The 25,027-nt window shown below is 41.5% G+C and overlaps 1 protein-coding gene across 4 annotated transcripts in view; it reads left to right on the forward strand.

Annotated features, from left to right (window-relative positions):
- The window catches only part of LOC306845318 (ubiquitin carboxyl-terminal hydrolase 9X-like), a 52,587-nt gene that overhangs the window by 20,352 nt on the left and 7,208 nt on the right, over positions 1 to 25,027 (forward strand). Inside the window, exons 16-38 of one of the 4 annotated variants that reach the window (XM_079378031.1) lie at positions 492 to 834; positions 2,513 to 2,608; positions 2,684 to 2,895; positions 4,328 to 4,568; positions 5,182 to 5,331; positions 8,216 to 8,336; positions 8,418 to 8,548; positions 9,567 to 9,845; positions 9,929 to 10,054; positions 10,142 to 10,279; positions 10,944 to 11,110; positions 12,748 to 12,856; positions 12,933 to 13,079; positions 13,169 to 13,315; positions 14,294 to 14,501; positions 15,412 to 15,632; positions 16,685 to 16,803; positions 17,929 to 18,102; positions 21,479 to 21,620; positions 21,695 to 22,454; positions 23,376 to 23,499; positions 23,821 to 24,046; positions 24,826 to 24,955. In XM_079378031.1, the coding sequence (XP_079234157.1) occupies positions 492 to 834; positions 2,513 to 2,608; positions 2,684 to 2,895; positions 4,328 to 4,568; positions 5,182 to 5,331; positions 8,216 to 8,336; positions 8,418 to 8,548; positions 9,567 to 9,845; positions 9,929 to 10,054; positions 10,142 to 10,279; positions 10,944 to 11,110; positions 12,748 to 12,856; positions 12,933 to 13,079; positions 13,169 to 13,315; positions 14,294 to 14,501; positions 15,412 to 15,632; positions 16,685 to 16,803; positions 17,929 to 18,102; positions 21,479 to 21,620; positions 21,695 to 22,454; positions 23,376 to 23,499; positions 23,821 to 24,046; positions 24,826 to 24,955 (4,511 nt within the window). Of the gene's footprint in view, positions 1 to 491; positions 835 to 2,512; positions 2,609 to 2,683; positions 2,896 to 4,327; positions 4,569 to 5,181; positions 5,332 to 8,215; positions 8,337 to 8,417; positions 8,549 to 9,566; positions 9,846 to 9,928; positions 10,280 to 10,943; positions 11,111 to 12,747; positions 12,857 to 12,932; positions 13,080 to 13,168; positions 13,316 to 14,293; positions 14,502 to 15,411; positions 15,633 to 16,612; positions 16,804 to 17,928; positions 18,103 to 21,478; positions 21,621 to 21,694; positions 22,455 to 23,375; positions 23,500 to 23,820; positions 24,047 to 24,825; positions 24,956 to 25,027 lie in introns of all 4 variants that reach the window. The other 3 variants (XM_079378030.1, XM_079378028.1, XM_079378029.1) reach the window with 3 other exon arrangements.

The raw sequence follows: 25,027 nt of genomic DNA on the forward strand, positions 1-25,027 counted from the left end.
ACACCGATAATACCAATTTAGCTCAACCAATCACCAAGCAATGCTTCATTTAGTTCAGTCTGTGCTGGAAAAACATCACATTAGCAATTAAAGAAAAAACACTTCAGCAAAACATGCTCAGCTGCAGAAACCTTCTCTTCCCATCATGCACCTGTGTGTTGTCTAGGTGTGTTGAAATGAATCGTGTCTAAGATGCATCGGGATGCAGTAATGAACCGTAATTGATTATAGCCTTCTAACGTCATTCACATTCACTGGTAGTCCACTGTATGAAGAATGTTTGGGTATATGTCACAGTTGACTTTATTTTGCTCTCCTCACTTACATAAATTAACTATAGTGTCCTGCACCCGCTAGTAAACAATATCAAATTATATCTGGTGTCTGAATAATTTTTGGTTTGACTGTACATCAGTCAGTTAACATGGGAGTTTTTGAGGAGGTTAATATGTTCAATGCAGAATATTAAGGAGTTTGTAACCCGTGCTCAGGTTTCTGCTGAAGGACGGACAGCTGTGGCTTTGCGCTCCGCAGGCCAAGCAGATCTGGAAGTGTCTGGCGGAGAACGCCGTCTTTCTGTGCGACCGCGAGGCCTGCTTTAAGTGGTACTCCAAGCTGATGGGTGACGAGCCGGATCTGGACCCGGACATCAACAAGGACTTTTTTGAGAACAATGTGCTGCAGCTGGACCCCACGCTGCTCACGGAGAACGGCATGAAGTGCTTCGAGCGCTTCTTCAAAGCCGTCAACTGCAGAGAGGGCAAGCTGGTGGCCAAACGCAGAGCGTACATGATGGACGACCTGGAGCTGATCGGCCTCGACTACCTCTGGAGGGTAACACCTGCATCATGCACTCGTATCATTTTTATCTCTAAACAGTTATCACTATAGGGTATAGTGTATAGGGCTGGGTATTGTTTGAATTTGATCGATTCCGATTCTGCTTATCGATTCCGATGCTTATGGATTCCCAGTTTTGATTCCAATGTGGTTAAAAAAAAAAACATTTAGATATCAAACATATTTATTATTTTTGTATATTTTATTTATTTTCTTTTTGCGAAATATTTGATTGCTGCTGAATACTATGAACAAAAATCAGCCGGCTACAAAACTCGATTAAGAGCTGTTTGTGTGCAAAATAGACCTGCACGATTCTGGATAAATTGAGACTTTTTTTTTTTTTTAATGCAAGTTGAAGTTCTCTCACAATTCAGAAGAAAAAATATTAGATAACTAAACAAAATCTCATGGAATTTATGAATCAATGATTCAATGACTCACTGAAGATTTACTCGTTTCATTACTGGATGAATCTGTGTTTTTGAATGAATCTCTTGAATGAGTCAAAGACAAGAAAAGCTCCTTTTCACCAGCTAAAAATACAAGATGTGCGGAATTGATAGGTGGAATAAAAACTCTAATTTTACAAGTATCATCCGATTCTGGAATTGATTTTTGATTCCCAACCCTACTGGTGTATTATCAACGTGTGTAATTGTAGAATTTGCTACTATTTTATTGTAAAACCTCCATTAAAAAAAAATTCAGTGCATTCAAATGAATTAATATCTGAAAAACTGTCCAGCCCTGAATCTGCTGCAGCGTCTGTCTGTCATTATCTGGGTTATAGAGTCCGGTGAATAACTGAATTCACAATAGCTGCGTTTCCATCACCCTTCAAATTGCGAATTGAAAATACACCCAAAGGAAACACGTCAATTTTGCAAAAACTCCCATATATTGAAAAAAAAGTTTTCTTTTGGGCAATTGACGTGTTTTTTTTTTTTTGGGCAATTCGAAAAAGGAATATTTCGCAAAACTGCGATGGAAACAGGTTTTTTGCATTTACAGCTCACTTGGTGTATGTAAAAGTCACATGATCATTCTTTAATGTTCTATAGCCTCCTAGAAACGGCTTGTTTCAGAAGCGGCTTTCTGCGCTGCTACATCTCCTTCAGTTACAAATAATGGTTCAAGTTCAAGTTGAGTTTTTTTCTGCTACATGTGGGGACATACAGTGGAACGAAATGTCGTGTCTCGCAGGACCACGGTGCTACATAAATACAGACATACAACAATGATTAAAAAACACTATAAACCTATACACTACTAACCTACTGACAGATTTAACTAGAAGTATACTATATATAAGTATTTACCCTATACAAACTAAAAAGTAGAAGATAAAAAATACAAACTATACGAATGCTTCACATAAATATTTACCCTAATATTTACCTGGTTAGTGCGGTGGCTGCGATATACATAAACCTACCGACATCACGTCAGGACTTATCGCAAGAGGAAATAATTACATTTTAGTTGCATAACATCAGTTAATAGAAACAGTCATTTCGTAATAGTTTTGAATTTGACATTTATAAAATACTGCAAAAGTTTTGTGCAAATCTGTAATGCAAGCGCACCTAGAGACTGTATTCAGCTGTAGTGTGAATGCTGCTCATCCAGATCATGTTATTCAGATTTTAATGTTATTATCTCTTCACAGGTCGTGATTCAAGGCAGCGATGACATCGCCACTCGGGCGATAGACCTGCTGAAAGAAATATACACCAACCTCGGACCAAAACTACAAGTGAATCAGGTGAGCCGGTCTTCCTCGCCTGACCATTAACACGCCGTTAAATCAGGTCTGATCCGCTGCTGTTATCATGAACAGGTGGAGATCCATGAGGACTTCATCCAGTCGTGTTTCGACCGGCTCAAGGCCTCCTACGACACGCTGTGTGTGCTGGACGGAGATAAGGACAGCATTAACTGTGCCAGACAGGAGGCCATACGCATGGTGCGCGTTCTCACGGTGCTCAGAGAGTACATCAACGAGTGTGACAGCGACTACCACGAGGAGAGGACCATCCTGCCCATGTCCAGGTGCCTGCTGCACTTACACACACCTCCTGGAGTTCAGTCCCGGCCACAGCACACTGATACAGTGGAGTCAGGGCCAAGAGTTACAATGAAACAGAAGTAGCAGCACATCTTCTGTGTTGTGATGTACTTCTGAATGTAACGGGTTATCAATAAAGGGTGGGGCTTGTTTCTTTGCATTGTTGATTAGATGATGAGATGTGGGCGTGGCACTCAAGAGCGTATGCAGATGAGCGTGAGATGTATGAGCTGAGTTTAAAGGTGTCATGAACTGCCTCTTTTTTTATTTTGTATTTTTATCTGAGGTCCACTTATAATATCAAGATTTTTACATAAAAAAAAAATCATCATTTAGAAGTAGTGCTGTCAAATGATAAATATCGATTAATCAATCACATCCAAAATAAAAGTTTTTGTTTACATACTCTATATATGTGTACTGTGTATATTTATTGTGTATATATAAATACACATACATGCATGCACCGGTATATATCTTATGTTTATATATTAAATATATTTATATATAATGTAAATTATATGAATATAAATGTATACATGTAAATATATGCAAATATTTTCAACATATATAATGTATGCATATGTACTATACACAGCACACACACACATATAGTATGTAAACAAACTTTTATTTTGGAGCAGTGGTGAAAACAGGCAGTGGTGTGGAGTCGGTGGGCGGGGCTAGACAGGCAGCGGTGTGGAGTTGTTGGGCGGGGCTAAACAGGCAGCGGTGTGGAGTCGTTGGGCGGGGCTAAACAGGCAGTGGTGTGGAGTCGGTGGGCGGGGCTAAACAGGCAGCGGTGTGGAGTCGTTGGGCGGGGCTAGACAGGCAGCGGTGTGGAGTCGTTGGGCGGGGCTAAACAGGCAGCGGTGTGGAGTCGGTGGGCGGGGCTAGACAGGCAGCGGTGTGGAGTTGTTGGGCGGGGCTAAACAGGCAGCGGTGTGGAGTCGTTGGGCGGGGCTAAACAGGCAGCGGTGTGGAGTCGTTGGGCGGGGCTAAACAGGCAGCATTGTGGAGTCGTTGGGCGGGGCTAGACAGGCAGCGGTGTGGAGTCGTTGGGCGGGGCTAAACAGGCAGCGGTGTGGAGTCGGTGGGCGGGGCTAGACAGGCAGTGGTGTGGAGTCGGTGGGCGGGGCTAGACAGGCAGCGGTGTGGAGTCGGTGGGCGGGGCTAGACAGGCAGCGGTGTGGAGTCGTTGGGCGGGGCTAGACAGGCAGCGGTGTGGAGTCGGTGGGCGGTGCTAAACAGGCAGCAGTGTGGAGTCGTTGGGCGGGGCTAAACGGGCAGCGGTGTAGAGTCCATAAAGGTGAGGTGAATTTATATTTCATGCAGACTTGAACCCATGTACTAGGAAGCCAAACAATGACAAAAGAGTCTGAATGGCTTTCTCATGTTGTCTGTCTCTGCGTTCAGGGCGTTTCGGGGTAAGCACATCACCCTGGTGGTGAGGTTTCCCAATCAGGGCCGTCAGGTGGACGACTTGGACATCTGGTCCCACACCAACGACACCATCGGCTCGGTCCGCCGCGGCATCCTCTCTCGCATCAAAGCCAACAGCACACACACCAAAGTGGAGCTGTTCATCGGAGGAGAGATCGTGGACCCCGCTGACGACCGCCGGCTGATTGGACAGCTCAACCTCAAAGATAAAACTGTGAGCTTTACAGATGTCTCAGTGTGTATGTATGAGGGGTGTAACGGTACACAAACATGACACGGTTCGGTACGTACCTCGGTCACGGTTCGGTACGTACCTCGGTTTTGACGTCACGGTTCGGTGTGATTTCGGTACAGCAGGAGGAAAAAACTTTTTAAAATTGTTTTATTATTATTATTATTATTAAACAGTGGTTTACTGAACAAATGGCTTTTTCTTTAAATAAATTAAATTACAATTATAATTTTCTTATGGATCAAAATCTTGAAACACTGATTGAATGATTAGGTTCCATGAGGCATGATTTGTTCATTCATGTTTATTAAAACTAGAAAGTATTAGTGAAGAGATGATCGCGCTGCCATTAGAACAGAGTCTTCTATACAGCGATCTGTCTCGCCACATCAAAGAGCGCCAAAACTTCATTTATTCTTTGAATTTCCTGAAATTTAAACTCTTTGTTCGGTTCACATGCATACTTAACTGAAAGACCCGTTCCGAAAATTTTCAGTATGAATATGTGTATCGTTACACCCCTAGTATATATTGATATTTGAGGTGAAGCGTCCAGAGTTGAGCTGCTAAAACCGTGGACTAACTCTTTCTGTAGCTCATCACAGCGAAGCTCACGCAGGTCAGCTCCAATATGCCCTCCAGCCCCGACAGCTCGTCCGACTCGTCCACCGGCTCGCCCGGGAATCACGCAAACCACTACAGCGACGGCCCGAACCCTGAGGTGGAGAGCTGCTTACCAGGAGTGGTGAGAACCATGCTTGTGCTTAATATGATATAGAGATGCACCGATTGACCGGCCAGGGACCGGAATTAGCCAGCGGTCACTCCTCCGCTTCCGAGCCAGTCTGTTTTGATGTCACACTTATGGTGACTGATAATGTATTTATGTTGTGCCAAATGAGGCTCGCGTAGCCTGAGTGTGTGAGAGAGACTCGGGCAGAAATCAGAACTAATGAGCGCAACAGCACACACAAAGTTATAGATGCATACTGCTGTAGTAAAAAAAAAAGAAGACGCTTATAATATATGATTTAGGCACGCATCACAGCACAGCGCTCATAAACATAATAAATGATATTCGCTTTAATTCTGATTCTGGCAAAATATCAGTGCTGGTACTACTAGATCTTAGTGCTGCGTTTGACACTGTCGATCATAACATACTTCTGGAGAGACTGGAAAACTGGGTCGGGCTTTCTGGGATGGCACTCAAATGGTTCAGGTCATACTTAGAAGGGAGAGGTTATTATGTGAGTATAGGAGAGCATAAGTCTAAGTGGACGGCCATGACATGTGGAGTCCCACAAGGCTCAATTCTTGCACCGCTCTTGTTTAGCCTGTATATGCTCCCACTAAGTCAGATAATGAAGAAGAACCAAATTGCCTATCACAGCTATGCTGATGATACCCAGATTTACCTAGCCTTATCTACAAATGACTACAGCCCCATTGACTCCCTCTGCCAATGCATTGATGAAATTAACAGTTGGATGTGCCAGAACTTTCTTCAGTTAAACAAGGAGAAAACTGAAGTCATTGCATTTGGAAACAAAGATGAAGTTCTCAAGGTGAATGCATACCTTGACTCTAGGGGTCAAACAACTAAAAATCAAGTCAGAAATCTTGGGGTGATTCTGGAGACAGACCTTAGTTTCAGTAGTCATATCAAAGCAGTAACTAAATCAGCATACTATCATCTCAAAAACATTGCAAGAATTAGATGTTTTGTCTCCAATCAAGACTTGGAGAAACTTGTTCATGCCTTTATCACCAGCAGGGTGGATTACTGTAATGGTCTCCTCACCGGCCTTCCCAAGAAGACCATTAGACAACTGCAGCTCATCCAGAACACTGCTGCCAGGATTCTGACTAGAACCAGAACATCTGAGCATATCACACCAGTCCTCAGGTCCTTACACTGGCTTCCAGTTACATTTAGGATTGATTTTAAAGTACTTTTACTCGTTTATAAATCAATCAATGGCCTAGGACCTAAATATATTGCTGATATGCTCACTGAATATAAACCGAACAGACCACTCAGACCATTAGGATCGAGTCAGTTAGAAATACCAAGGGTTCACACAAAACAAGGGGAGTCTGCGTTTAGCTATTATGCGGCCCGCAGTTGGAACCAGCTTCCAGAAGAGATCAGATGTGCTAAAACATTAGCCACATTTAAATCAAGACTCAAAACTCATCTGTTTAGCTGTGCATTTGTTGAATGAGCACTGTGCTACGTCTCAACTGACTGCACTGTATTTTATGTATAATCATTTTCTATTTTTAAATGTTTTAATTTTTTACGGTTATTTTATTTCCTTTTATGTAAAGCACTTTGAATTACCATTGTGTATTAAATGTGCTATATAAATGAACTTGCCTTGCCCTACGCAACATTGCATGACCAAAAAATGTTTCAACACAATTGCAGTGTGATTCTATACAATAGTAATTCATTAAACAATTACTTACATTTTAGACACAATATTGACTGTTTTTGCTCCGTTTCTCTGATGAAAATGGCTCTAATCAAAGCCACAGCAAAACTGTTTTGTGTCTCCGAGTAACACAGCGGTGTTTCGTTACTGAATGAATCCATGTTTTTGAACGAATCAAGTGAGTCAACGATTCAGTAACCCATTCATAAAGACAGTCGTCACTTGCCTCGTTTCTGAATGAATCAGCCGTTTGAACGAATCTGTTGAATGAAGGACTAAATTTGTCATTTACCGCCACCTGTCTCAAATAGAGATCATGATTCTGCCACGATTCTTAAACATTTTAATATATAACCTAATATATGTATTTAAAATACATATTTAATACACCAATTTTTTATATAAAATTTATGTAAAAGTGGTTTGAATGAATGATTCAATGACTCACTTGTAAATACTTATTGTTTCATTACTGGATTAATCAGCGTTTTCGAACGAATCTCTTGATTCAATGACATTTTTAAACAGTCACTTGTTGCCACCTACTGGCGAAACGATGCAATCGACACAAACGTTATTCTGAAGCACCAGTTACCTTCAAAACACGCTTTGCAATATTTTGATCGCTACCATAGACATCAATATTTATATCCAAACTAAACTTTCATCCCAGTATTTCTGTGATAACATGAATGACTGTAAGACAGAAAAATACTGTTTGAGAAGGTTTAATAGACGGGGGAATCATTTAGAAATTAGATCGCGTGGGTGACAATCAAGATATTTTAACGATTAATCGTGCAGCTCTGCTTCTAATACACTGTTGAATCTTAATCATTTTGAGGTTTATTAATGCATATTGTGCATGTAAAACGATTGATTTTAGTTATTAGGGTAGCGCTTTATTTTACAGTCCTGTTCCTCATGTGCATACTGTGTATTTATTAAAGTAATTACTATAACTAGGTAACCCACCCCTAAACCTAACCCTACCCCATGTTAGCTACCTTCTTTACCAGTACTTTCTTAGTTGTACATGTAAAGTTATATTTGTTATTGAGTTTGACAGAATCCTGTAGAATATCAGGCATTTATTGGTTATCAGTTTATTGGTATCGACCAGAATTGTAATTTCTGGTCTAAAGCAGAACAGTCTTGTTGAGGTGACTGTTTTTCTTGTCTCCTCAGATCATGTCGCTGCATCTGCGCTATATCTCCTTCTTGTGGCAGATCGCTGATCTGGGCTGCACCTTGAACATGCCGTTACTGCGAGACGGAGCTCGAGTGCTCATGAAGCTCATGCCTCCAGGTAGCAGCAAAGATCGGGACGGCTTGCTCTGTAACACACAGCCTGGCTGTGAAGGTCACTGAAGTGTGCTTGTGTTCACAGATAACACTACAGTGGAGAACCTGCGAGCGATATGTTTGGATCATGCCAAGCTGGGAGAGAACAGTCTGAGTCCCACTCTGGATTCACGCTTCTTCGGCCCGTCCGCTTCTCAAGTGCTCTACCTCAAGGAGGTATCTTCACACCGCTGTACAGTGTGTGCTTCCACAAGAGAAGCTTGAAGGGCTCCTGCTTTTTTTGTCAAAGTTTGATGGTTTAACATTTTGAAAAATCATAATTTTTTTCTTGTAGTTTATTTTATAGTAAAATAATTTAATAGTAAAAATAATTTAACTCTTTCCCCGCCAAACATGGAATTTTTGGTGTTTTGACTGTTATACGCCAGGGGGCGCTATCACGCATCTCCTGAATGAGTCTAGAATCACTCGATCAAAAACACAGACCAGGAAGACAGGAACCACTGATCTCATATGTGAGCATATGCATATGAAAAGTAATGTGATCATCAACACTAACAGCATATAAATGAAAACTGACTAATGTTTCAGAGTGAAATGTGGATCCAGAAAGTGTTAAAGGCTTGTGAAGCTTTGGGATACTGATGGAAGCCATCTACTGCATCTTTGCTTTGATAATATTACTGAATATGATCCACATGTAGTATTTGATAAAAAATACTACGTTTTGCTCAATGTTGCTTTTTTTATGAAACCTACCTACATTCAAGTGTTGATTTAAAAAAAAACAATGCTTGAAGCTAGAATAAAACTAATTATTTAGTTTGAAAGTAGAGGGTCTGATCTTTATTTTGAGATAATGCATGTTCAGATATTCATACAACAAAATATTCTGGGGGCCATGAAATTTTAGTGAAAATCAACAAAAACGCTGGCGTGGAAAGAGTTAATTTTATGTAGTAACTTTTCATATAAAGATTTGTTGTAGTAATAGAAATATTAATTATAATAATATTGTAGTTGTTTTATGTAGTAATTATTATGCTTTTTAGTTGTAGTAATAATAATAATTAGTAGTAAAAGTAGTTGTATATTATCTGTAAAATTATTATTATATTATAATGATATAATCACAATGGATTTTTTAAACCTCAATCACAACTTTTATCAGAAAATTACCAAATATATTTGTTTCTCCGAATGGTGCAGCGTTGATGTGTTTGTGTGATCTCAGGTGGTGTATGCGCTGCTGATGCCAGCCAGTGGAACTCTGGGAGACGATACCAGTGACTTCCAGTACAACTTCCTGAAGAGCGGCGGTCTGCCTCTGGTTCTGGGAATGCTCACGAGGAACAACTTCCTTCCTAGTGCGGACATGGAGACGCGGCGCAGCGCTTACCTGAACGCCCTGAAGATCGGCAAGCTGCTGCTGACCGGCGTGGGGTTCGGACACGTGAAGGCCGTGGCGGAGGCCTGCCAGCCTCTGGTGGAGGGAACCAACCCCGCGTCTCCGGTGTGGATCATGGCTCACGTTATCACAGGATTTGAGACTTGGTTATATTTCTTCATGGTGATGTGACGGTGTTTGTCCTCCAGATCAATCAGGCGACCCATGAGCAGGCTCTGGTGCTACAGAACGCTCTCCAGAGCATTCCCAATCCTGCCTCCGAGTGCATGCTGCGCAACGTGGCCATCCGGCTCGCCCAGCAGATCTCGGATGAGGTTCTGACCTTTACCGCTTTACAGTCACAGTATGAGGCCCGCTTCACGCTGATATTCCTAACTCTGTTGCTTTCCTTCATTGTACAGAACTTCTTCCAGGCCTCAAAGTACATCCCAGACATCTGTGTGATCCGCGCCGTGCAGAAGATCGTTTGGGCTTCAGGTTGTGGGATGGTGCAGCTGGTCTTCAGCTCCAACGACGAGATCAGCAAGATCTACGAGAAGGCATGTTCATGGTTCCAGGGCTTCTGCAGGATGTTTAAGCTCAAATTTAAGACTTCTTGCACAAATTAAATTAATACCATATGAGCGGGGTAGGGCAATAGTAACCATGTCTATGTAAAAGTGTGATTTACAGTTAAATTTACATTAAATTATTTCAGCCTTTCACATTTCAGCCTTGAAACCATTTTTAAGAAAATAAATATTAATTGTTATATTAATTTAAACGATTATCAATAAATTATTATATTAATTAACATATAAATACATTTTACCGTGTAGATGTTTATAATGCATTATCTTCTTATCGATGCTCCAGATCATGTTTACAGCTCTGTGTGTTTGCAGGGTCTGAACACAAACATCAGAACGGCAGAAATATAACTGCTTCCACTAACGTCAGTAAACAAAGCAGCGCAGCACTGGACTTTCATACATACAGCGCTAGTGTTTATTTAATGAAATCATAGGCTTTTGAAGTTTAATGGTCACATTAAACCGGATCACAATTCTGGTCTTTCCGTCCTCAGATCTAATACCCCTTGAAATCATGATTAAGACTTTCTTGTACAATTTAAGACTTCTTAAGGATCCGCAGAAGCCCTGGATTCATCTGCATTCACCAGTGTTTTATCCCTCGTTTAAGCGTGCATCTGTCGTCCTGCAGACTAACGCAGGTAATGAACCGGACGCAGAAGACGAGCAGGTGTGCTGTGAGGCTCTGGAGGTCATGACCTTGTGTTTCGCTCTGCTCCCGACGGCCCTCGACACGCTCAGCAAAGAGAAAGCCTGGCAGACCTTCATCATCGACCTGCTGCTGCACTGCCAGAGCAAGTACGTACTTACAGGAACAGTGCGCTTCTGTGGAGACGCTCTCCACTCTGCTTAGAAATTAAATATAAAATGCATTTACAGTAAATGTACTTGCAGTGGACGCTTAATAGACCAGTCAGCTTTAAAAGCAGAAGTGCACGGCTCAAATTTTGGTTGAAGGGTTTAAATGAAATATTCAGTATAAGAGTGTTTTTGAGCTACGAAGTATCTGAACCCTGCTTGTGCTCATGGCTTTAGTGTTCTTGATTAACAAAGTTATGGTGTATTAGTGATGTAATTCCTGTAGGTAGATTTTCCTCCATATGAACAGTTTGTCGCGTCCCTTCCTGGCGTCTTTGTACTGATATTAAGCACAAATGTGACCCTGGAGCACAAAACCAGTCATAAGCGTCAAGTTTTTGAAGTTGTGGTTTATACATGACCTGAGAGCTGAATAAATAATCTTTCCATTGATGTATGGTTTGTTATGATAGGACAATATTTGTCTGAGATACAACTATTAGAAAATCTGGAATCTGAGGGAGCAAAAAAATCTAAATATTGAGAAAATCTCCTTTAAAGTTGTTCAAATGAAGTTCTTAGCAATGCATATTACTAATCAAAAATGAAGTTTTGATATATTTATGGTATATTTACTAAATATTTTCATGGAACATGATCTTAATATCCTAATGATTTTTGTCATAAAAGAGAAATGTATAATTTTGATCCATACAATGTATTGTTGTCTATTGCTACAGATATACCTGTGCTACTCATGACTGCTGCTGTGCTGCAGGGACAGAGATAAGAGTTTACTAGTTTTACATGATCATGGCACGAGTTAATGTTGGGCATGCACCAGAGAAAGACAACAAAGGCTGAAATTTTTGTCTCAAGATGTTAAGATGCACTGAAAGATTTAAAAAGATTTAGTACATTAAAATCCAGCATCATCAGAAGTGATGGATCATTAGATCATTACACCGTGTCTAACTACACGCGACGCGATAAATGGCATCTTTTCCATGTTAATCTGAGTTTTTGTCCTAACTATCCGCGACACATACACTTTCTATTTCTGCGACGTCAGCTGAAACAACATACAAACTATATGACGGTGACAATCTCAGGTACAGATTATGTGCTTTATTCAGTGTTAAAAGTGTCTAATGTGAGTTTGACTGTCATATAGCGTGGCATTTATAGCCATATTAAAGCAACAACAGACCGTTTACCTCAGATCTTGAAAATAAATGAAAGCAAAGATGTTCGTTAAAACTGTGGACTCGCTGCGAACCAACGAGTGTTCCACAACAGAGATGGTATCAGTCTCTCAGTATGTACATTTAATAATGTTAAAAAGGTTTAATATTTATGAATTAGATTATACATGTATCCATTTTGTTGCGAGTGCAGTGTGCTTCCAGAGTGGCTCCGCCCCCACACGCTTCTGATTGGCTGTGATATTTGATTGATTCTGTCGCGTCACACACAAAGTGCTTGTTGCTGGAATCTTATCTTGTCGCGTGTAGTTAGGACACGGTGTTAGCGCTTTAACGAAGCTGAGGCTGTTTATCATGACATCTAATGCTATACATTTAGAAAAGTGAAGATTGAGTTACTAAAGGACTGCCTCTGTTTCTTTGTGTTTTCAGAGCTGTGCGTCAGATGGCACAGGAACAGTTCTTCCTCATGGCCACCAGGTGCTGTATGGGACACAGACCCCTCCTGTTCTTCATCACCCTCCTCTTCACTGTTCTGGGAGTGAGTACAGCATGCAGCGCTCACGTTTGAGTCAGTTAGATACCAGTCGTGTGATAAATGTTCACTGCTCTTTCAGAGTACGGCTAAGGAAAGAGCGAAGCACTCTGGCGATTACTTCACGCTCTTACGGCACTTGCTCAACTACGCCTTCAACAGCAACATAAACCTTCCCAACGCAGAGGTGCTGCTTAACAACGAGATCGACTGGCTCAAGAGGATCCGGGTGAGTCCACAGCGCTCCGACTCCATGCACGAGGAACAGGAGGGAGTGATGCCTTTAATTCTCTTTCCTCTGCTTTTATGGACGTTCAGGATGAGGTGAGGAGGACCGGAGAGACCGGCGTGGAAGAGACCATTCTCGAGGGTCATCTGGGGGTCACCAAAGAACTGCTGGCCTTTCAGACCCCGGAGAAAAAGTTCTACATCGGCTGTGAGAAAGGAGGCGCTAATCTGATAAAGGTGAACGGTCTATGCTTGGATTTATGTTTATACTAGGGCTGTCAGTTTAACGCGTTAACTAACTTAATTAGTTATGAAAAAATAACGCAATTAAAATTTTAGTTAACGAGCTGGCCACGCCCCCCAGACCTTGACGTCATCTTACATTTCATACAGTTGCCTGACAAATATGATTCAGGGCATCAATGCAGTTATGCCCTAAAATTCAAGAAACTGTGGCAAAAATTGGCCCTGAATGAGTTTTTGTCTCATATTTATATCATAGAGGAGCGATATCACACCAGCAGTGAGACCTATATATCTCACGAGTGCTGTTTCTATCCAGTTCAGTACATAAGAAGTTAATATTGTGTTATATTTTAAACACAATATTGTCTGTTTTTGCTTAATTTCGCAGAGAACATATTACCTTTAAAGCACAGCAGAATTGTTGTGAGTCTCCGAGCAAATCAGCGGCGTTTAGTTTCTGAAGGAATCTGTGTTTTGAACAAATCAAATGAATGAATGACTCAAACACATTTACCGCCACCTGCTGGCAGTTTTAGTTTCTGATTTAGAGTATTATTTAAAAAAATCATTCTGTCATCAATTTACCCTCGTGTCATTTCAAACCTGTATGACTTTCTTTTGCACAACATAAGAAGGTATTTTAAAGACTGTAACAAAGCTATTTTGGTTACCAATGGCTTTCATTGTATGAACAAACAATACTGAGATGTTTCTCTAATTATCTTCTTTTATGTTCAAAGGTTTGTTAGGCCGTTGTAGCCTAAATTAAAATTTTATGTTGACTCAAATAAAATATTTCTTTCTAAAGCTACTATTTGTAATGTCTACTTGATCCTCTCTCATTTAGCACAATAATGGCTTTAAACGATCTTTTGTGGTAATTTGGCAGCATATAAACTACAGCCCTAGTTTCTACAGACATGTTGTGGAGAGTATGTTGGCTTCATGTGTGCTGTCTGTCTCTCACAGGAGCTGACGGATGACTTCATCTTCCCGGCGTCTAACGTGTATCTGCAGTACGTGAAGAGCGGCGAGTTCCCGGCGGAGCAGGCCATACCGGTGTGCAGCAGTCCTGCGTCTATAAACGCCGGCTTCGAGCTGCTGGTGGCGCTCGCTGTCGGATGCATGCGCAACCTCAAACAGATCATCGACACGCTCACAGACATGTACTATCTAGGTACTGACCGATTGCATTTCAAATAAACCAGCTGCTGTGAAGGTCTTTTGCCAGACACTTTTGGTTCCTTTGACACACTATTTTCTTGTTTAATACTGTAAAGCTGCTTTGACTCAAGCTATATTGTAAAAATACTGGACTTGACTTGCTGTGATTTGATCCTAATGGAACCAGATGAGTTTATATTGTCTGTTTTTTGCTGTATAGAATTGGGCCCATTTAATTTTAGTATATCAATGTGCCTCATTAAAGGGGTCATATGATGATGCTAAAAATCATTTTGGGTATTTGGTGTAATGCAATGTGTTTTACGTGGTTTAAGGTTCACATTATTTTCCACATACCGTACATTACTGTTGCTCCTCGAGTCTTAACTTTGATAAACAATATCTCTTTGGGTTTGAGACTTTAGTTATTTATGAGCCGATAAAATACATATAATCATTTATTAATTATCATTTTGACTTGATCCTTTTCTTTATTTAATGGCTGTAATGTTATTAGATAAACTGTGTCAGTTATGTTGTCGTTTCAAATCAAGACATCACTGGTAATGTTATTGTTTTAATGTTTATGCAAACAAAAAGTTATTTTATTATTTATTGATTTTTAAATACAAAACTTGAAGTAATTTGTGTCAGAACTTTTTTAATATTTCCAGCACATTTTAACAATACCGTAATAATACTTATAACCGTGATAATTTTGGTCACTATGATCGTGATAAGAAATGTTCATACTTTTACATCCTAAATCCCATCATATGACCCTTAAACGCCTGAAAACACTGTAAATCCTTTATAAAGAGAATGGAATGCAACTTTTATAGAAAAGCATTGCTGTGCTCCTGTTTAATGAACAAGAGGCTCGTAATGCGTTCAGTGTGTTAAACTCATGCGTCTGGTCTCAGGGTGCGAGGCGCTGACGGAGTGGGAGTATCTGCCTCCGGTGGGGCCGCGGCCGACCAAAGGCTTCGTGGGTCTGAAGAACGCAGGAGCCACGTGCTACATGAACTCTGTGATCCAGCAGCTTTACATGATCCCGCCCATCCGCAACGGCATCCTGGCCATCGAAGGCACCGGCAGCGACATCGACGACGACATGTCTGGAGATGAAAAGCAGGACAACGAGGTAAAAAACGCACACATGTGTCGCTCGACCGTACCGAAACCCCTTAGCTAGGGTTGAGAATCGAAAATCAATCCCACTTCCAGAATCGGATACTTGTACTTTGATACTTGTTCAGTTCCACCTATCTATTCCTTTGTGCGCATCTTTCATTTTTAGCTGGCGAAAAGGGGCTGTTACAAATGTTTTTGTCTTTGAGTCATTCATTCAAGAGATTGATTCAAAAACACTGATTCATCCAGTAATGAAACGAGTCCATCTTGAGCGAGTTGGGATGTAACGATTCACTCAACTCATAATTCAATTCAATTTGATTTGATTTTACGATTCTTTTAACAAAATGAGATTGAAGACATTATACAGTAAATGAAAATGTGTCCTTTTATTAGGCTATTGCTGCACGTTTCTTTGTAAATTTGAAATATAACAATCAAATAAATGTTACACAAATAAAAGAAATCTCTTCATATAAACAAACTAAGGCTTCGTCTGTGCTCTTTCCTTTTAGAATTAGAGGCAACCACTGCATTTTAATCATCATCGAAACACAGATGCAGTGTACATGCAGCATGAGCAGTTTATAATCTAAATAAGATTGTATAATTTGAGCTGAATGAGACGCAGATTCACTTTCTGCCAGCAGGTGGCGCTTATCAGCAGCAATGATAGTGTTTCCTGGGTTACCGCTGTAAACAAAGCAGAGCTGCTTATGATCGCTACTTTAATATGCTTCATTCAGAGGCAAGATGAAAAGAAAATGCCACGTAACTTTTCTAAAGACAGTCAGTTCCCCTCAGAGATGCATTCATATAAACTCCTACAGTTGTATCGCGATTCGTTTAGCATCTCAACCGATTTGAATCGATAAGCAGAAACTGGGAATCGATAATCAGAATCGGTATCAGAATTGATAAACTTCAGACGATACCCAGCCTTACTCTTAGCGCAGAGATGCAGTCTGAATGAACATCATTGTGCTGCAGAGTAATGTGGACCCCAGGGATGATGTGTTCAGTTATCATCAGCAGTTTGATGACAAGCCCTCTCTCAATAAGGCCGAGGACCGTAAGGAGTACAACATCGGAGTGCTGCGGCATCTGCAGGTCATCTTTGGTCATCTCACCGCGTCCCGTCTGCAGTACTATGTGCCCAGAGGCTTCTGGAAACAGTTCAGGTACAGTCAGCCGTGAATGTGTGAGCTTTTCTTTCAAATAACATTGTGCATCAGCCACAGCCAGTCAGATTTTGTGTGTAATTTGTGGGGAAGTTTAAATCTCTCCTCGTTTCCAAGCTTAATATCCAGAGATCTGTAAGTGCTGTTTTTAAAAAATGTTCCCGTGTAAATCATTATAAAGCATAATGCTATTGGGAATTCACAAACACTACGATTCTCTTAAATATATGTGATGCAGGTTTAATATGTGCTTTAATTATTAACATGTGTGTAGGTTACGTGTGTGCGGCTCCGTTCAGAGTAAACGCTGCTCCGCACAAACTGTTATTTACATGTGGAGCATGTCCTCTAACTCATCTCTGCATGTTGTTTGAGTTTGAGTTTATTATAACCTTCATCTGGGAACGCAATGTGTGCTATTTCAGATTTGTAAGGTACATTATTTATAAACCTACGCAAACACAGGAGAATACATGAATATCTTTCTCAATATGCTAACTCTTCATCACGATTTCAAAATAAAAGCTCAAACCCTCGCTCTGAGTTTACACGTTTTGAAGTATTTTTGTAGCATTTCTGTCGTAAAGAAATGGCCAAATATTAAGAGGACATTTGAATTAAATGTTTAGTCAATATTAAACAAGGATTAGATCGCGCAGTAAAGTGTCAAAATCGCCAGGCCGTTGGCGCCCTCTGCAGGCCTTTGTTACAATGTTCAGTGTACATTATCTCTATTGTTTAGAATACATTGTGTATTTGAACAGTTTGTTCAATAAAACCATATGATTACTTTTGTTATTTGATTAGTTTATTTGAACTCATGTTTATTGCCTTATTGCTATTATACATGTATTTTAAGTAATTTTAAAGGATATTGCTGGCATAGGTCTATTTTTATTACCACAAAAAAATGAATTATCTGATTACTTAATTGCCAAAATAATCATTAGTGACAGCCCTAGGTGTTTGAGCCATCTGTTCGTTTGACCTCGGGCTGATGAGGGAATGTTGGGAAGCATGAATTTCTTTAGTCATTCTGTTTGGTGACGCTTGTGGCTCAGAAGTGACACGGTGCACCTTTAATCCTTGTGAAGTAAGACGACTGCGTTCGAAACTTTCCCGCAGGTTATGGGGGGAACCGGTCAATCTGAGAGAGCAGCACGACGCGCTGGAGTTCTTCAATTCCCTGGTGGACAGTCTGGACGAGGCACTGAAAGCCCTCGGCCATCCCAGCATGCTCAGCAGGATCTTGGGCGGCTCGTTTGCAGACCAGAAGATCTGTCAGGGTTGTCCTCACAGGTGAGTGAAGGACTGGTCAGTCATTCTGAGGATGTTGAATTGTATTTTCATAGAGTAACCGTCACTGGTTTCATGATTCAATTTGATTACGATTATCATGTCAAAGATTCGATGTCACGATCAATATATTACAGCACATGGCTACATTTTCATATTTATTTATATCAAATTTATTTGGTGTATTTTTATTAAAATATACAAGTAGGCTACTTTTTAAAATAATTACAAATTAATGAATCAAAACAGTTGTAAAGAATTTAACCAACTAAATATAGCTTCAAAACATACAAGCCAATATAAATAACGGGGAAAAACAAAACGTGCTTTCAGTACCTGAGAGTTTACAGACAATCCAGGGCTGTGCGATATATATTGTCTGCGATTTAATATTGTTGTTTTAACGATGTGCAATATGACATTATCGAGTATATCACAAAAAACAAACAAAACATGCCTACAGAGTGCATGCATACATGACGTTAGGTTAGACTAGTGTGCATTTAGAGTGCGTTCTTGATTCAGTCTATTAAAATGCATTTAGAATGATCACAATATTCAAAATATGGGGGCAGAAAAAGTATAATTTCATATAATCAATTAATATCACACAAAGAGTGACTTTTTTTTTTCTTCCAAAATTCAGCATGATTACAAATGTGAATTTTTTTTTTTTTTTTTTTTACCATTTAATTGTAAAAGTTTTAGACACCATATTGCCTGTTTTTGCTCTATTCCACCAAAAACAATCATTCCAAACACAGCCACGGCACTGTTTAGCATCTCTGAGCAACATGACAGTGTTTCGTTCCTGAATGAATCAACCGTTTAAATGATTCGGTTCAGTCACAATGACTCACTTATTAACTGCCACCTGCTGGCGGTTTTAATTTCACATTTAAAGTCACATTTATCTTTTCATTTGAATAATTTCAAATATAAGTATTCAACGTTTTATGTTTAAAATATCAAAACAGTATTTATGCATTTGTAACTGCATTAAACAGTGTTTAAACACATCTAAACACCTCTTCAGACGCAGCTTCTGTGTTTCCTCTGCATTGCAAAGATTAATTTTGTTGATACTGATTTCATTTGCTTGATAACAGCCCAAATATCGCCCAAAAACTTGAGTCAGTCCTTAAGATACCAGCACAATAACACACTCAGCAAAATATCATCTAATTATCATTATTGATAAAAACCCAGAAAATATTGAGAGATCATTTTTTGTCAGTATCGCACACCCCTAAGACCTAAGGGTTTTTCTGTTTTCCTCAGCATTATTGCGGTTTGATTATTACTGATGAGATCATAGACAGCGGCAGCTTTAACAGGCTTCATTCACACTAATGCACAGATCTGTTTCCACATCAGATGTTTTGTCCTGCTCTGAAAACATAACTCACTGTGATTACATCATTTTCATAAAAGTATCTGGAGATGCAAGTGTATTTAACCACAGCTGCGATCGAGCTTCAGGACAAACAAACAAAAAGCACACATGAAAGTCTGTCAGTTTGTGCATCTAATACTGCGTTCCACACGCCAGAAATTAAAGCATATCTAAAGTTAAACACTGAAATAACGGCGAGTGGCAGCAAACACTGTCAAGCAATGCACACGCGTCTCACAGCGCTTATTCTGTGCAATGAAGCCGCCGCGATTCTCTCTAGTGCGCACACCTGATTCTCTCTAGTGCGCACACCTGATTCTCTCTAGTGCGCACACCTGATTCTCTCTAGTGCACACACCTGATTCTCTCTAGTGCACACACCTGATTCTCTCTACTAGTGCACACACCTGATTCTCTCTAGTGCACACACCTGATTCTCTCTAGTGCAGACACCTGATTCTCTCTAGTGCACACACCTGATTCTCTCTAGTGCACACACCGGATTCTCTCTAGTGCACACACCGGATTCTCTCTAGTGCGCACACCTGATTCTCTCTAGTGCGCACACCTGATTCTCTCTAGTGCACACACCTGATTCTCTCTAGTGCACACACCTGATTCTCTCTAGTGCACACACCTGATTCTCTCTCTAGTGCACACACCTGATTCTCTCTAGTGCACACACCGGATTCTCTCTAGTGCACACACCGGATTCTCTCTAGTGCACACACCGGATTCTCTCTAGTGCGCACACCTGATTCTCTCTAGTGCACACACCGGATTCTCTCTAGTGCACACACCTGATTCTCTCTAGTGCGCACACCTGATTCTCTCTAGTGCGCACACCTGATTCTCTCTAGTGCAGACACCTGATTCTCTCTAGTGCAGACACCGGATTCTCTCTAGTGCGCACACCTGATTCTCTCTAGTGCAGACACCTGATTCTCTCTAGTGCACACACCTGATTCTCTCTAGTGCACACACCTGATTCTCTCTAGTGCGCACACCTGATTCTCTCTAGTGCGCACACCTGATTCTCTCTAGTGCGCACACCTGATTCTCTCTAGTGCAGACACCTGATTCTCTACTGATTCTCTCTAGTGCACACACCGGATTCTCTCTAGTGCACACACCGGATTCTCTCTAGTGCACACACCGGATTCTCTCTAGTGCACACACCGGATTCTCTCTAGTGCACAGACCTGATTCTCTCTAGTGCACACACCGGATTCTCTCTAGTGCACAGACCTGATTCTCTCTAGTGCACACACCTGATTCTCTACTGATTCTCTCTAGTGCACACACCTGATTCTCTCTAGTGCACACACCTGATTCTCTCTAGTGCACACACCTGATTCTCTCTAGTGCACACACCTGATTCTCTCTAGTGCACACACCTGATTCTCTCTAGTGCACACACCGGATTCTCTCTAGTGCACACACCGGATTCTCTACTGATTCTCTCTAGTGCACACACCGGATTCTCTACTGATTCTCTCTAGTGCACACACCGGATTCTCTCTAGTGCACACACCGGATTCTCTCTAGTGCACACACCGGATTCTCTCTAGTGCACACACCGGATTCTCTCTAGTGCACACACCGGATTCTCTCTAGTGCACACACCTGATTCTCTACTGATTCTCTCTAGTGCACACACCTGATTCTCTCTAGTGCACACACCTGATTCTCTCTAGTGCACACACCTGATTCTCTCTAGTGCACACACCTGTCATATGCAGGAAAAGCCAAGCTCAGAATCTAACATTTAAAAATAGTAGGTGCAGTTTTTAATACTCGCCTTGTTGTTTTGCCTCCCTCCGCCATTTTAAGCTAGCTTGACAAACGCGTGATGTGAATGACGTCAGCAGGCTATAATCGATTATGGTCTATTACTGCATCAATGCAGAATCGTCCGCATCGTAGACACCATTCATTTCAACAGCCCTAATCCTTATACGTGTGTTGTGTGTGTCTTCATAGGTATGAGTGTGAGGAATCCTTCACAACGTTGAATGTTGACATCAGGAACCACCAAAACCTCCTTGACTCCTTAGAACAGTACGTCAAAGGCGATCTTCTGGAAGGAGCCAATGCGTACCACTGTGAGAAGTGCAACAAGAAGGTGAGACTTGCTCCCTAAATCCGGTCTGAGTGAAGTTGTGCAGATTGGTGAGCTTTGCTCTGGTTTGCTGTCAGGTGGACACTGTGAAGCGTCTGCTCATCAAGAAGCTCCCGCCCGTGCTGGCCATCCAGCTCAAGCGCTTCGATTACGACTGGGAACGCGAGTGTGCCATCAAGTTCAACGATTACTTTGAGTTTCCTCGTGAGCTGGACATGGAGCCCTACACGGTGGCAGGCGTGGCCAAGCTGGAGGGTGACGAGACTCCTCCGGAGAGCCAGGTCATCGCTGAGAACTCTCCAGCGGAGTCAGATCCGAAGGACAGCTCGCGTTACCGGCTTGTGGGTGTGCTGGTGCACTCGGGTCAGGCCAGTGGCGGACACTACTACTCCTACATCGTCCAGCGGCACGGCAGCGATGGCGACGGACAGAAGGACCACTGGTACAAGTTTGACGACGGCGACGTGACGGAGTGTAAGATGGACGATGACGAGGAGATGAAGAACCAGTGCTTCGGGGGAGAGTACATGGGTGAGGTGTTTGACCACATGATGAAGCGCATGTCGTACCGGCGGCAGAAGCGCTGGTGGAACGCATATATTCTGTTCTACGAGCACATGGACGCAGCAGGGGGTGACGACGAGCTGCTCAAGTACATCTCCGAACTGACGCTCGCACCCCGGACCAACCAGCCTAAAATGCCCTTGGCCATCGAGGCCAGCGTTCGCAAACAGAACGTGCAGTTTATGCACAGCCGTATGCAGTACAGCCTCGAGTACTTTCAGTTCGTTAAGAAGCTGCTGACCTGCAATAGTGTCTACCTGAACCCTCCTCCAGGTGGGTGTTGTTTTCATGATGCATTAAATCCGTCGCCGGACGGTCCAGCAATCCGTAAACCTCTTCTGCTGGTGTTTTGTGTTAAAGGATAAGTGCACATTTCCTGGTAATTTACTCACCCCCGTGTCATCCAAGATGTTCATGTCTGTCTGTCTGTCTTCAGTTGCAAAGAAATTGAGTTTTTGAGGAAAACTTTCCAGGATTCTTCTCCATATAGTGGACTTCAATGGTGGCCAGTGATTTAAACGTCTAAATTGTAGTTTCGTTGCAGCTTCAAAGAGCTCCACACGACCCCAGCCGAGGAATAAGGGCCTTATCTCGCAAAACGATCTGTCATTTTCCTTTTTTTTTTTTTTATTCATATTTATACTCTTTTTAACCACATATGCTTGGCTTGACCCAGTGTTTACAAAGAAAACATGCAAAAAAAGTCAAATGCCCTTTACATAAAATGTAAAACAACGATGTCGGATGATTTTAAAGTTGGAGAAAATGAAATGGAGTTTTTAACTGAAGTACAAAGATGAAGAATAACAATAACATGCAATAACTGTGCATGACCTTTCCAACATCAGCTAATAAAGGCGTGCATCGCAGAGCTAATGCTAGCCAAACATTTGTGGTTAAAAAGTGTATAAATATAAATTTAAGAAAATGACCGATCGTTTTGCGAGATAAGGCCCTTATTCCTCGGCTGGGCAGTGAAACTACATTTTGACGTTCAGATCACTGGCCACCATTGAAGTCCACTATATAGAGAAAAATCCTGGAAAGTTTTCCTCAAAAACCTAATTTCTTTGCAACTGAAGACAGACAGACATGAACATCTTGGATGACACGGGGGTGAGTAAATTACCAGGAAATGTTTATTCTGGAAGTGGACTTAACCTTTAAGATGCTCCTCTTTTCTGGTCTTTCTAGGTCAAGATCACCTTTTACCAGAAGCTGAAGAAATAGCGATGATTAGTATACAGCTTGCTGCTAGATTTCTGTTCAGCACCGGATTCCACACAAAGAAAGTGGTCCGAGGACCTGCTAGTGACTGGTGAGTGTTTACTGCGTCTCTGATACGCTGTTAACTGCACTACTAGATGAATCTACTCAGTTTAGAATAATAGTAAAGTCATGAAATGAAGGGACTAAAGTGGCCAGCCTTTGTCTGATTCCAGCTCACACGGGTCATTTTCTCAACCAACAGTAAGCACTATTGAAGGAGAAACTATGTGGCTCAACAAAACTGATTTGGTTTATTTTAGTTAAATGGTTTTTAAGTTGATGAGGATCTGGTGGTGCGCATGTGTGTCGGGGTTCATTAGTGCTGATCGACTCGTGTCCTCGTCACGGACTTGACTTGTTTCTCTATCAGGTATGATGGCCTGTGCATCCTATTGCGTCACAGCAAGAATGTCCGCAGCTGGTTTGCACACAACGTCCTCTTTGCCTTCCCCACGCGCTTCTCGGAGTACCTGCTGGAGTGTCCGAGTGCGGAGGTGCGTGGAGCTTTTGCCAAACTGATCGTGTTCATCGCACACTTCTCCCTGCAGGACGGACCCTGCCCCGCTCCGGTCACCTCGCCCGGCTCGTCCACACAGGTGAGGGGAGAACAACTGCTAGATAACCTCTAGGGATGCACCGAATGTTCGGCAGACGAAATAAGTGTAAAAGCGAGTAAGCGAAAAGGCTGAATAAATTGTACCGAACAATGACATGATGCAATTAAACAGAGGCGTGCACTAATGCAGCAAATAGTGTCTGAGAAAGAAGCAGAAGTCATTATATAAGCGCCGACAGCGAGAGACGGTTTAGTGCTGCATCGCATGTCTCCGATGAGAAGAGGAAGAGGTGGTCGTTGCTGGTTACTGTATGATGATTGAAATCACGAAATGGCCTTAAACAAGTAAATAAACTGCAGAACGTAATGTTTTCTAATACACAAACGAATTGCATGCATTCAAACAGTCCTGCGGGAGCTTGGATTATGTGGAGATTTGAATTAAATGTTTAGTCAATATTAAACAAGGATTAGATCGCGCAGTAAAGTGTCAAAATCGCCAGGCCGTTGGCGCCCTCTGCAGGCCTTTGTTACAATGTTCAGTGTACATTATCTCTATTGTTTAGAATACATTGTGTATTTGAACAGTTTTGTTCAATAAAACCATATGATTACTTGCTTTTGATAGTTTATTTGAACTAATTATTATTGCCTCATTACTATTATATATGTATTTTAAGTAATTTTAAAGGCTATTGTTCACTTGGGTCTGTTTTTATTACCACAAAAAAAAAAGAATTATAATTGTCAGAATAATCGACAGAGTACTCGAATACAAAAATAAATGTTAGTGACAGCCCTACTGTGATTTGTGAGCAGGCCTGTGATAGTGTGACCCTGAGTGACCATCTGTTGCGGTCAGTGCTGAACTTACTGAGAAGAGAAGTGTCCGAACACGGCCGCCACCTCCAGCAGTACTTCAACCTCTTCGTCATGTACGGCAATCTGGGTAAGTGCTCATGCGCTCTGGGTGTGTCCGTCTGTACAGGTTTATGTGGATGCAGAGGATGATTCTGTCTGT

This window comes from Barbus barbus (genome assembly GCF_936440315.1).
Source record: "Barbus barbus genome assembly, chromosome: 25".
NCBI classification, from domain to species: Eukaryota; Metazoa; Chordata; class Actinopteri; order Cypriniformes; family Cyprinidae; genus Barbus; species Barbus barbus.